The 12,937-nt window shown below is 31.7% G+C and overlaps 1 protein-coding gene across 1 annotated transcript; it reads right to left on the bottom strand.

The window, feature by feature from the left end:
- Window positions 1–4,971: 4,971 nt before the first annotated feature.
- LOC114378196 (glucomannan 4-beta-mannosyltransferase 2-like) lies at window positions 4,972–11,034 on the bottom strand. Its single transcript, XM_028336746.1, has 9 exons — window positions 10,263–11,034; window positions 9,796–9,894; window positions 9,337–9,589; window positions 7,626–7,736; window positions 7,341–7,477; window positions 7,061–7,174; window positions 6,751–6,950; window positions 6,424–6,657; window positions 4,972–5,712 (listed from the first exon to the last, which is right to left on the bottom strand). The coding sequence occupies exons 1-9, from the start codon at window positions 10,590–10,592 to the stop codon at window positions 5,559–5,561; spliced, it is 1,632 nt and encodes a 543-aa protein (XP_028192547.1). The 5' UTR covers window positions 10,593–11,034; the 3' UTR covers window positions 4,972–5,558.
- Window positions 11,035–12,937: the final 1,903 nt, after the last annotated feature.

Here is a 12,937-nt window from a genome sequence, read left to right as displayed (position 1 = left end):
CTATGAAGAACCTCATGCTAGAGAACACGGGAACACCACGCTCTGATAGGATGTGACATTAAGATATAGGTTCTATATTAATTGTATGAGACTTATATGATTTTCTTTGAGTCGAGATGACTTTATTATTTATTTGGACAAGTTTGAATATGATGTAGAAGAAAGTGAATGTGAGCCTTTTACCCATTTGAAAGCTTGTATTTAAAAATGTTTTAAAAATACTTTTAATTAATATTTAAAATTTTATTCCTTTATTAATATATATGTGAGGGGCAGAGAGTGTCACACATATGCCAACAAAAGAAGGCCTCTTCTTTACCTTCACGTTGGCATCAGCAACATTATTCACGTGTGAACAAATCGATAGGAATAACACGGGCAAAAATAAATATGCAACGGAGGAATAGTTAGAGCTCTGCACAAAAGGGAAAAATAGTGTGCATGGAAGGAATGGTTAATACTTAGGAGTTAGGACTGAAATGGGTGGATTAAAAATAATCTACTAATCTATTTATGATCTAATAAAATTTATTAAAATCATTCAATCATAGTGAAAGATGAGAAAAAGAGAGTGAAAATATATACCATAAAAAATGTAACAAGAAAACGAAAATAAATATAAAAAAATAGATGTAAGAAACATGTAAGAAATAGAGGTTACCGAAGCAAAAAAAAAAATGTAAGAAATAGAGGTTACGAGAAAATGATAACATTCTAATTAATGGCTGATTAAATATAAAACTTTTGACAAAAGTAAATTCGGAATTTCATTAATAATCAGTTGAGCAATGCACTGAGGAACATGATAAAAAAACTTGGAGATTATTGGTACGAAGTTAAAAATATATAACTTTTAAAATAAATAGCATATGGTTATATGATGAAGATTTAGAATGTTTTTTTTTTTATTTAAGCAGAAGGTTTAGAACGTTGAAAATTGTTTGTAAAACAAATGTTCAAATAACTCTTGTCTTGATAGAAAATTGGAAAAATAAAAAAATTTAGAAATCTTTCCAACATCACAAGTAGCTGGTTTGCCCGAGAGATTAAGGGGGAAAACTTAGGATCTTCTGCACATATGTGAGCGTCGGTTCGAACCCCACACAGCTAACACTATTTTATTTTCTTTTTTGTTTTCGACAACTGACAACTGGGCCGAGAAAATTTTAGAGCGAGAAACCTCATGATGGCCCAAATTTGATTAGTTTGATTTGGGCCACGTCATTGTACTTGCATAGTATGGGAATTGTTATTGGTCCCTTCAAAATTGTTTTTTCTCCTATCATAAATTCCATTGTGTTACATAAATTGTTACATAACAGAATTATAATTTTATTGTGTTGCAAATTCGTCTTACAATGAAATTATGATTCTGTTGTATTATAGAAATTGTTACACAATAAAATTGTCATTATGTTATGTAACTATTTATGTAACAGAGTCATATTTCTGTTATTTTTTTTATAGAAAAAAAATATACAACAAAATCACATTTTTATTGTACTTTTTTAAATGACCCCCACTAACAAAATAGAAACGTGGTTTGGTTGTATACTTTTTTCACACACTCAACTACACAACAGAAACATACTTTTGCTTAACTAGTGGGGTGTGAAAAAGAGTATAATGAAATCACGATTCTGTTATACATTATCTAACGAAATTGTGATCTCGTTGTACAATGTTTATTACACCCACTAATGTAGTGAAAATGTGTTTTTGTCGTGCATTGTGGGTAAAGGTATCTTTGGAATTTGAGAATGTTGGTAGGGGCCAAAAGTAATGTGGTTGGAGTCAATAACAACCCCTTATGATGGCTGAAGTTCCTTAAGCATCTGTCAGGGGTTTGATCCCTGATCATGCATATGAAAAATACTTTGTTGGAAGAGACAAAAATCACTTTAATGATCTCTATGCCTCAAGAATTTTTTCAATTAAAGAATGTTAGGTTCAAGCCTAGAAATCGTGGGTTGATACTCATATATAATGCCAATGAGTCACTAAGGAACCCAAAGCATTAGTTTGGACTCAGAAAGTAAATAAATGACTAGTTTGTTATATCAGATTCTCTTAGAGATTTAGTTTAAAAAAATAATGCATTTTTTAGGATAAAGGAAATACTAAATGTATTGTGATATAGGATTTTGTTAACTAAATTAGTGATTTAGAGTTCAAACTTTAAGAATACAATTCCCTTCAATTTTAGTAGAAAAAAAATTGTCATCCTTAATAATATTTTTTTTCACCCTCAAGTTCATGAAGGGAAATTTTGTTGAGTAATCCAAAATCTAATCAAAAGATAAGTATAATCTAACGAATAATTATTTTCATCAATGATCAAACTCGAATACTACTTTAACAATTCAACCTTAACTTTCATACATTACTAACTTGTATTCAATCACTTAGTTTTTTTTTTCTGGTTTGGAATATATAATCTGTAGATTAAACAAAAAAAATGTAGTTATAATCATAGATTTCAAAATTCTTTGTGGTATTTTAATAACTTATAATTTATATGCACATGAATTTTTATCACAAGTTGAGTGTTTACTCATTTTAAATCAATAATTATAATTATACTCGACTTTTTAAAATATATATTCATTTTAGGAGAGCCGAGTATTAAATATCACATTTTAAAAAAAAATATATTCACCCATCTTATTTTTTTTTTATTGTCTTCACCCAAATTTTTTCTTTATCTTTGTTTATCTTTACCATCACATCACATGTTATATCTATAATTTTCTCTTTCTATTTTTTTAAAATTAGTTTCTCTTCCATGTATCCAAAAATAGGATGGATGAGTACCATTACTCTTTTCAAAGCCACTTGAGACAAAAATTGTCATTTCTTGACATTCTTCCTCTTCTACCAACTTGGCAGGCAAATATTGGAACATGATTCATTCTGTGGGTTTGGTAAAATTATCCTTTGGTGGGGTCGTTGCTAGGGAAGAGGATAAGAGAGAGTCATAATATGGGATATAAGACAAACTCTATATCCCATTTATATTCAACTTTTGCACTATTAGCTGATATTAAAAGGTTTTAGATTGATTTTTTTTACTCCTTCTATACTTTCTTAAAACCGCTGTTCCGCCTTCTTATATATGTTAAATTTGTATTTATTCATTTCTTTTGATTTTACGATTAGCTTGAACAACGTACTTAAGCGAATTATCATTACTTTAAAGAACGAGTGGGATGCTCAACCTTCAACATATTATTGGTAAAAACAAAAATCGAGTTTGAAAGAAAAGTTTACAATAAAAATGGAAATAAAAAGATTCATTTATCCAGTGGTTTGTCTGAGCTTGTGTATCTCGAGTCTCAAAATTACATTTTTTTAGTTGCATTAGGCTCTAATATAGTAATATCATGTTGAAATTTTCGCACGGTCCAAATGATCATAATGCGGTGCTTAGCAATTGGACAGACATTGTGGGAGATTGAAAGTGTAAGATCGGATTCAGTGTTGAAATGGAAAAATAATACAACAGAATTGAAGGAATTGGTGACATATCTAACAAGAGTTGAAAGCCAGCTTGAGAAGAAATTCAGCATGAGTATCGTGTAAGAACAAAATGTAGCTGTTACTTTGACCTTTGTTTTATATCACCAGCATACGCTTTTGAGAAAAATCTTACAATGAAAGTTTATAATTTCCATCAAATAAAGAGGACAATAATTGTGGCATACCTTTTTAACTAAATGGTAAAAATTATGTTTGCCCTTTCCATTGATATTAAGAAACTGAATTTTATTGATAGCACCCATCTTATTATATTAGCCTCAATTAATGCACACACCCATATATGAGGACTTAATAACTTTCCCTATGTCAACAAAATTAGACAGTAATTTAAAATATGATAAAGGTTAAATGGATAATGACACTTTGGCCTGAAGTAACCAAAATGACAATTCATGATTCTTGCCATCACAGGTTACTATGATTGAGCATCAGGTATGAAAAGTATTCCCGAAAAAGGTTACTTCGCACATTTTTAATCCCTTGGTGAAACCCAAAATGTTACTTTCTGTGAAAAGAACATCATTGTCTTAGAAACATGATGAAGCAATATTGTGATAAGGTTATAATTGTATTGAACCATTTGCATTAAGACAACTGGCTTAAGAATATTAGTCAGTTGAAGCACAGGTTTACTAATGGGAAAAAAAAAATTATGGTTGATAGTGTGGTTTAGAGAACACAACAAACGGCACATGCGCTACTGCATGTGATCTCTTATCCCTAATGTTTGTTTTTATAAAGCAAGAAAGATATGAACAAAAACTGCAATATGGCATCCCATACTTTTCCCTCATAGCATGACATGTATTAAATAAGGGAAAAGAAGGAATGGAGAAAAACAATGGACCTCCTTTTTTTGAACCAATGAAAAAATGACTGGGTGTAAGGACTATCTGAAGTTTTGCAATTATTTGTTTTTTTGTCGGAAGGTTAATAAATCAAGTTTATTGTAGCTTTAAAAAAATAAAAGATATAAAAATAAATCAAGCATTAAGGTGTGCGTGTGAATAAATTATGCATTGGAGCTTAGGCGTAGAGCATAGCCAGAAGTGTCGGTAGGAAGAAGCTAGAGAGTAGGGAATATTCGCATTCTTTGTGACGACTTGTTTTTAACAGTTTCTTAAAAGACATTTAAAAAAATAATAAATTATTACTTTTCTAAGAGAAATTGTTATCAATATACTCTCTCACACACTCTTTTGATCAAACTTTATGACTGAAATTTTTATAAATCACACATTTTTGTGTGTTTTAATTTTTATTTAACAAGTCACTTTCTTGATTTTATAATTTTTAATAAATTTTAACTAGTAATAAAATAAAATATGTCAACTCAAGGAGTGTATTATAAATTACATGTTGCTGTGACTTCTCTTTTTCTAAAACAAACTGTTTCTAGCAATAAAAAGGAGAAGAATCATTGGTAAAATATTGAAGGATGCCTTTATTTTACTCTTTAGTTCTCCACACCGACAAGATGTCAAAGAAAGCAGCAAATTATTGCATCTATGGTAAATAAAATTCATTTCTTGGTGAAAAAATGACAAATAACATGAATTAGAAGCGCATTTTTATCCACCACATTATTGGGCTCAGACTAAGCAAACCTAAAATAAAAGGACTCACGAAATATATAACTATAAAATCTCACAAAACAATCTATGCAAACAAAATCACACTGTCTACTTAATTTCTAAGGCTCTAATTTAACCACTTTTTTTGGGTACTTCTTCATAGCTGCACTTAAGCCTGTATAATGCAATTCTAGTAATAACAGCACTTTGTCTGTGATGATTTGTATCTTCTTGATGATGGATGGCAATGAAATCTTGGAAAGGACTTTTTTCTTTCCGAATTGAAAATGATTTGAGCTAAACTAGCTGTAGATGATTTTGGTACAGCGTTTGTTGCTTGAAGAAATCAGCCTCCCTTGATGTATTTTTTTAGGAGAAACTAGAAAAATATGGACACAACATTGGTGAAACTTAAGTAACTTGAGAAATTTGGCTCAACGAGGTTTACACGATGGTGCCAACGTAGCCAAATCCTACAATTGAGAATGTTAAGGTCTGAAGGAAGAGATAGATGAAGTAGTTGTGTTTCCCATGAACATAATCATAGCATCCACATACGAAGAGGAAGACAGCAAATCCCAGCTCCAGTAAATTAAGTCTGTGTTCATGTTCAAACAAGAAAAGAAATCATAATTAGACAAAAAGAAAAAGAAAAAAAGATGAGAAAATGGATACTTGTTGCAATTAGAGGCCTAATATGCGAAAATTTAGGACCTCTTGAGTACATATGGTACTTCTCAATAATGTAAAGTGTGATTTGGCGAAGACAGTAAGTACATTTGACTTCTCCTTTAACGTGGCCTATGTTTAATAAAGTGAGTTAATAATGGAGTAGAAAAGTGGACATAACTCCTCTTTGATTACATGTTTTGAGTTCATACTAAAATTATTTTGATGTTGGGTTTTCTAAAATGTTGACAAGGGCATGTGGCTTTCTAAAATCTTCTGTCATATTCATGTGCATGTGACAGAAACGTTTTGATTAGGGTGGCATGCTGTTGATTTGGAAATGGAATTAAAAAAATTCCAAAGAAATGTTCACCTACTAGAGAATCTTAACTGTTACAATGAAGAATAGCTAAAAATTACTCACTAATAAGTAGGAACCTATCAAATTATTTCCTTGTTGCAATCATTAAATTATTGGCCACACAGTCTAGAGCCCATCTCCATAATGCCAGTTTGTGCATGATTGACAATCACAAATTCACAATCGAGATGTAGACAAGAAATTATAATTAATGCCAAATGCAAACACAATTATTTGCTTTCGAGAAACAAATAAAAATAAATAAATTAAGAAACTGACCTTTCAACAAATTTGGATCGAGTCTTTTTGGGGGTGGCCTTGATGGCATTATTCTTCTTGGCAGCATCTCCTGATTTATTCTTATTATTATTGTTGACAGAGTCACCAAGTTTTTCAGTCACAACCCATTCATTAGCCCTCCCATACTCTAAGAGACCTATAAATGTTGCCTTGGTACGGTGCAAAGACATCACATTCTCAAAGAGGATCCAATAGAACAGAAGGTGAATGGACCTGCCAAAGTTCCACACATCTTTTTAGATCAAAATTAATGGACTAACTATTATGGCAAGTTAAAAGTGTAAAACAAGATCAAATTAATCATACCTTGGTGTTCCAACTGAATTGAGAATGGTGATGACAGAAGGAATATAAACAGCTCCCCAGATTGGAACATGAACCTCAGGGACCAGGATTGTAAGGGGAATCACAACACAGTAGAAGAAGAAGGTGACCATGTGGGCGATGATTTTGCGAACAAAGAAAAAGCTGTATATAACATACACTTTCTTCCAAAACTTAACTTTCTGCAGAAATGTAAACAAAAGAAAATATCAGAACAGACATGGAATTACTTAAGTATCATTGTCCCTTTACCCTTCAATATATATAGTACTTAACGGAAATGAGTACTTACCTTGTTCCTCACAATCTCCATCACCATTTTGCGGAACAAATTAGCAGGACCACAAGACCATCTGTGCTGCTGGAATCTGAAGGCTCTCAAAGTACTAGGAAGCTCACTTTTGGCCTATATAAAGTTGCCATTGAAAAAAAAAACACCATGACTTAGTATAAGAAAATTGAAATGATAATTCATAATCACATGTAATTAATATTCTCCATTAATTGCATGCAGAACATTAATTGCTGACTTTGGAAGTACTAATAAGTAAGTAGATGGAACATTCATTCACCTGGAGGTCTCCAAGGTACAAAAATTTCCATCCCCTAAGACTAGCACGAACAGCAAGGTCCATATCTTCCACTGTTGTTCTGTCTTTCCACCCTCCAGCTTCATTGATAGCAGCTATTCTCCAAATGCCAGCAGTTCCTGCATTAAGGTCCCAAAACAGCAACTTTCTTAGTAATAAATGATTATTATGCAACTAACTAATGCTATGACTATGCACCATGTCATGTAGCATATGTGTGTCACATTACATGTTTTTGGAATAGTTGAAAGTAATTAAATGAATTACCGTTGAAACCGAAGAAAGCGTGAGTGGCTGATCCAACTTCTTGCTCTACTGTGAAATGGTAATCCAGGGACATCTCTTGCATTCTTGTCAATAAACACTCATCAGAATTCACTGTCACAAAAAAACAAGAAGAAAGATATCTCTTATTAGCAATGTAGATATCATGATTAGCTTCATAATTAAAAGGTGAAAATGATTAGTAACAATCTGTATGAACTTAAAAAGGGGGAAAAAAGATAATTGACTTGTGATCATATGATTTTCTTTTGTTACTGAATAATTAACTTTTTCATAAGCTTAGTACAAAATCAAAGGACAAACGGCACAAGGCCATCTTGCCGTTACTATCGTGGCAGACCACAGAGACAATAAAGCAAAAGTCAGCTATGGCCCCACATATGCACATGACACAACATTAATTTAATTTATTTTTCTGCAAGTTAATGTTGCTAAAATTAAGAATGTGAGTGGAATTAGAGCATATAAATAAACTAACACTAATTCTTGATTTTCTTTTTAAGGAAAAAACTAATTCTCGATGAATAATATATGATCAGCATTAGTATAACTCAATTAATGAATAAATACAAAAATCCTACCTAACTAAGTTTATTCTTTATTTGATCACTGTTTACAGCTCAAGAGAATGGGAATTGGAGAAGTGTCGGCAAGGAAGAGTAAGGCACATGGTCCTCACTGTTAGCTTCTTTTTTTTGTGTGTCTTATCTAACCCCCCCCCAAAAAAAAAAATACTGCAAAGGCACGTGGGAAGTGGGTTCGCTGGATTGGGAACTTTGAAGTTTGGATGGATTCTCAAAATGACAATTTTGCCCCTCCTACTATGTTCTATTGTTCTTTCCCAAATAGTTCTTCTGCCCCTCCCCTAGAGTGGTAAATTGTGTCAGACAATGCGGGTTGCTCTATAAACCCCCACAAAAAAAAATAGTTACATTTAATAGTATTTTTATTTTGTAACTTATTTTGAGTGAGTTAACTTAACCCATCTTGCTTTGGTTTAATTTGTAAGTTGTGGCGAGATACCACTAGTGAATCCATTCCACTTAAATTGACAAAACTTCCCCCTTTTCATTTAATCACTTTACTTATTAAAATACTAAGTAAATAACAATGGGTTCTGGCAAAATTTTAGAAGCACAAATCAACAGTTATGACACAAACCCACTTACGATTATTATATTTGGGTGTGTGCATTTTATTTGTTTTGTTTCTTCTTTACACTTTTTTTATTTTATTTTACTAATCTAAATGGTGACATGATCGTGAGGGAGACAACCTTCACAGGGAGGGTGACTGGCTCGTTAGTGGTCCCCACCCGTGATTGAAGGGTTTGTTTTCGTGCACCTCATCCCCCGGTGGGCTAGCCAGGTCAAACCACGACCAAGGGGAAAGTGAAAGTCCACTCTACAAATAATTTTTCTCCAATTAAAAGAAAAATAAATAAATAATGAAATGTTATGCCACCGACACTTGGATTTGAGTGAAAAAATAAAGTTGGTGTATTGTATCAAGTGAAAGTCAAAAAACCAAGAAGTGAAGTTAGTAGTACCTGTACTTATTAAGCTTTGTTAGAAGTGTAGTTGGAAGTTCGAATACGTGACTTTTCTTTCTTTTTATTTTTTTTAATTATTAAATCAATCTTATATTTTTATTAATTAATAAAATTTTCCTATGGGTTAGTTTAATTATTTACCAAATCTCCAACGAGCTTGAACAAGAGCAATGTCGGGGTTGCCCACCAAGAAAGGAATGGAACGTCTGAGAAAATCTGGCTCTGGCCTGAAATCTGCATCGAAAATTGCCACGTACTCGCAGTGTTTCACATAGTTACGTTTTAGGCCTTCTTTTAGAGCACCCGCTTTGTACCCTCCTCTTGTTTCTCTGATTTGGTACACTATGTTTATGCCCTTACTTGCCCATCTATTGCATTCCATCTCCACCATTTGCTGCAATCAATCTCAAATTTCATTATTAGAGCACTCAAATTTAAGATTCCATTGATAAATTCCTCCACCAAACTCCACATATATTAACTTCATTATACACCTAAGGCTAAGATAAAGCTACTACATTCCAATCTTTAAGATTGACACGTTAAAATCTCACATTGAATAGCTCAAAACTATACTGAAAAAAAATGTGAAAAACTTACCTTGATGGTAGGGTCAGTAGAATCATCGAGCACTTGGATCACGAGACGATCCACAGGCCATGAAAGATTGCAAGCTGCTCCAATCGACACCTTGTACACCTGAACCCAGAAAATTAACCATCTTCAAATAAATACATTATAACATAAGCACCAATTCTAAAGCTTGCATAAATCCAGAAAGACACAACATTGTAACAGTTTAAGCTTTACTCAAATTCAAGAATTGTCCGTACCTATACACATTATTCAGGTTATATCACTAATCAATGTTGGATCTTTAACATAAACTGAAGCGTGAAATTTACAGAACCAGACATTTACTATATCCTACCGACAATGGATAGTCTGACAGGACCAAAAGTATTGACTGGATTATGATACCATCTTAAAATTTAGATTTGGGTTAAAAATGTCTGAAAGAAAAAACAAACAAAAGACAAAAGTAGGGAATCTTTCTGATTTCTGACCTCTTTTTCATTGAACATTGGAATCTGCACAAGCACGACGGGGTAATTAGAGTTCCCGAGTTCCTCGTCGTCTTGGAGTGGCTCGAACTTGTAGCGCTGGTGGGGCTTCTTCCAGAAGAGCTTAACGAGGATGATGACAATGCCCATGTACACCCTCTCCATGAAGAGCATGAGTGCCATCGCTAGGGAAATGTACACTGCGAGGTTCAGCAGTGGCACGATCAATGGCGCCTTGATCACTTCCCACACCATCTTAATCTGCGCCGCCACGTCGAAATTCACTCCATTGATCGAGTCGGGGATGAAGAACTTGGGCTGAGATTCAACCATTTTGGTTTTTTATTTTCTTTTCTCTTAGCAGAGAAAAGAGTGAAGTTTTAGGACAATGGGGTGAATAAGTGAATTGGGGTGTGCTTTTTGTATGGGATTGAAATGGCAATAAAAATGCAATGCCCTTCTTGTTTTAACTTTGCTGAGTGAGAAGCAAGGCAAAGCAATGACACTTATGGTGAAGAATCAGATCTCTCTCCCCCAAAAAATGGAAAAGTAGAAAAACACAAACTTGTCTCTCTGCTTTGTGTACTCTCTCTCTCTCTCTCTCACACACACACACACACACGCTATTGGCGCCTATGAATGCTTTCTATTCTCTATTATCTTTCTATCGCTGTGTGACCGACAGAGGAGAATAGAGGCATTCTAGACAGAGAGAGTAAGAGAGTTAAAGAAAGAGAGAGAGAGAGGGTGTGAGAGGGGCAATAGATGCAGAGATAAAGGGGTCCCTTTATAGTCATGTTTTGCTGATAGATTTTCCTGCTATCACGTTTTTGTTATATTATTATTTTCATTGATTTTTTATTTTTTATTTTTTTGGGTTCTCATCTCACCATATTTACAGTTACTCAACAGTGTCATTTGTTTACTAGGAAATGTTGTTTACCTTACCAAAAGTAATCTGAAACTAAAGGTAGGTTTGGCGTTTAACTAGTGTTTTATCTGTCTTTAATTGCTTCGGTTTCCAAAGGCATCAGTTAGTTTTTTTTCTAAACACACCAAATCGGTTTTAAGAGCATTTTTGGATTTGTAGTAGAAAAAGATCTTCTGAATTAAGCCATTTAAGAGAATACGGATAAAAAAAACCATTTAAGCAGAATGTTCAAAATTGATAGTTACCTTTTAATTTGCTTTCATCTATGGAAATCACCAAAAGAAAACAAAGTTTCTTTTAGATAAGTAACAATCATTTAGCTGTTTAAGCCTGCTTGATTTAATATAAGATCAAATATATTTCATAAAATTAATTTATTTTATTACTGTATTTGAGACCTAAATAATAATTAAGATTAAATATATTTTTGTTCATGAAAAATGAGTAAATTTTGATTTTGGTATTTGCAACTTTTTTAACTAGTTCTTTAAAATTCAAATATATGGAATTACTGTTTTTTTTTTCTTTTTTTATGTCATATTACACTTCTTATTTTTCTTATGTATATATTAAAAGATCACATAACCAAGACGGATAAAAATATTATTTTATGAATAAGTCATTGGTCTGAGCATAAAAATAATAACATTGAAGTGTTATTTCATTTTTTGATTTTTGATAAAATATTTTATTTTCTTTTCTTTTTGTAGTGCTTATTTGGAGATAATACCATTTTTTCTCACTTTAGAAAAAATATATTATTTTCTTTCTTATAGTATTAACTGTGGAAATAATTACTTTTTTCTAGAAAAATATTATTATTAATTTTTCTTTTTAATAGTGAAAGATACAACAATGTATATTATCATGATACAAAATTCTTCCCTTACTTTCTAAGAATTTGAAAGCAAATTCCTGTCGGATATTTGTTGGCTAATATTGTTGTAAAAGATAATCTAGTAAGTAGCATAATTCTCTTTGAGTTAGAATATTTTTAGAATATAATTAATAGGAATTTTTTTTGTAAAAAAATAAAAAATATAGTTAATGCATGTACTAGTTTTTGTTATATATTTGTGGACATTTTTTTTTCTAATATGTAAAACTGATTGTTAATATTTTTAATATTGTTTCTTTTTAAAATATTTATTTTTTGTATATGTAAATATATTTTCTATTCGGCCCTTCATATAATGTAACTCTACCTCATGACAAGTAACATTCACTTATGTATGTAGTATCATTATTACCTTTTAATAATATTTTTAATGTGTCTTGATTTGATTTATGGAAAGCACAATAAGAAAAGGATATTTTTATAAATAGAAAATAATTATGTTTAAACCTCCTTTATTACATTTAAAATAAAAAATATTTCAAAAAAATTAATATATTTCATTATTGTATTTCTGCATGCAAATAGAAATTAGGATTAGATATATTTTTATTTCTGTAAAATGAGTAAATTTTAATTATAGTTTTTGTGAATTTTTCTTTAGCTTTTATCTCTAAAAGAATATGAAATCATTGTTTATTACCTTTAGTGTCATGTAACACCCCTTTATATGTATATGATCAACAAAATATCAAATGACCATTCCATATAGCATCTACTTATATATGTAGTATCAATGCATCATAATTAACTTTTTGAAAATATTTCTAATATACCTTGATTTGATTTATGAGAAGCACAGTAAGAAAAGGATTTTTTTTATAAATGACAATTAATTCACTATTTAAACCT

This window comes from Glycine soja, chromosome 12 (assembly GCF_004193775.1).
Source record: "Glycine soja cultivar W05 chromosome 12, ASM419377v2, whole genome shotgun sequence".
Lineage (NCBI taxonomy): Eukaryota > Viridiplantae > Streptophyta > Magnoliopsida > Fabales > Fabaceae > Glycine > Glycine soja.
The sequence above is the reverse complement of the archived record's forward strand: the minus strand, read 5'-3'. Positions and strand labels throughout refer to the sequence as shown.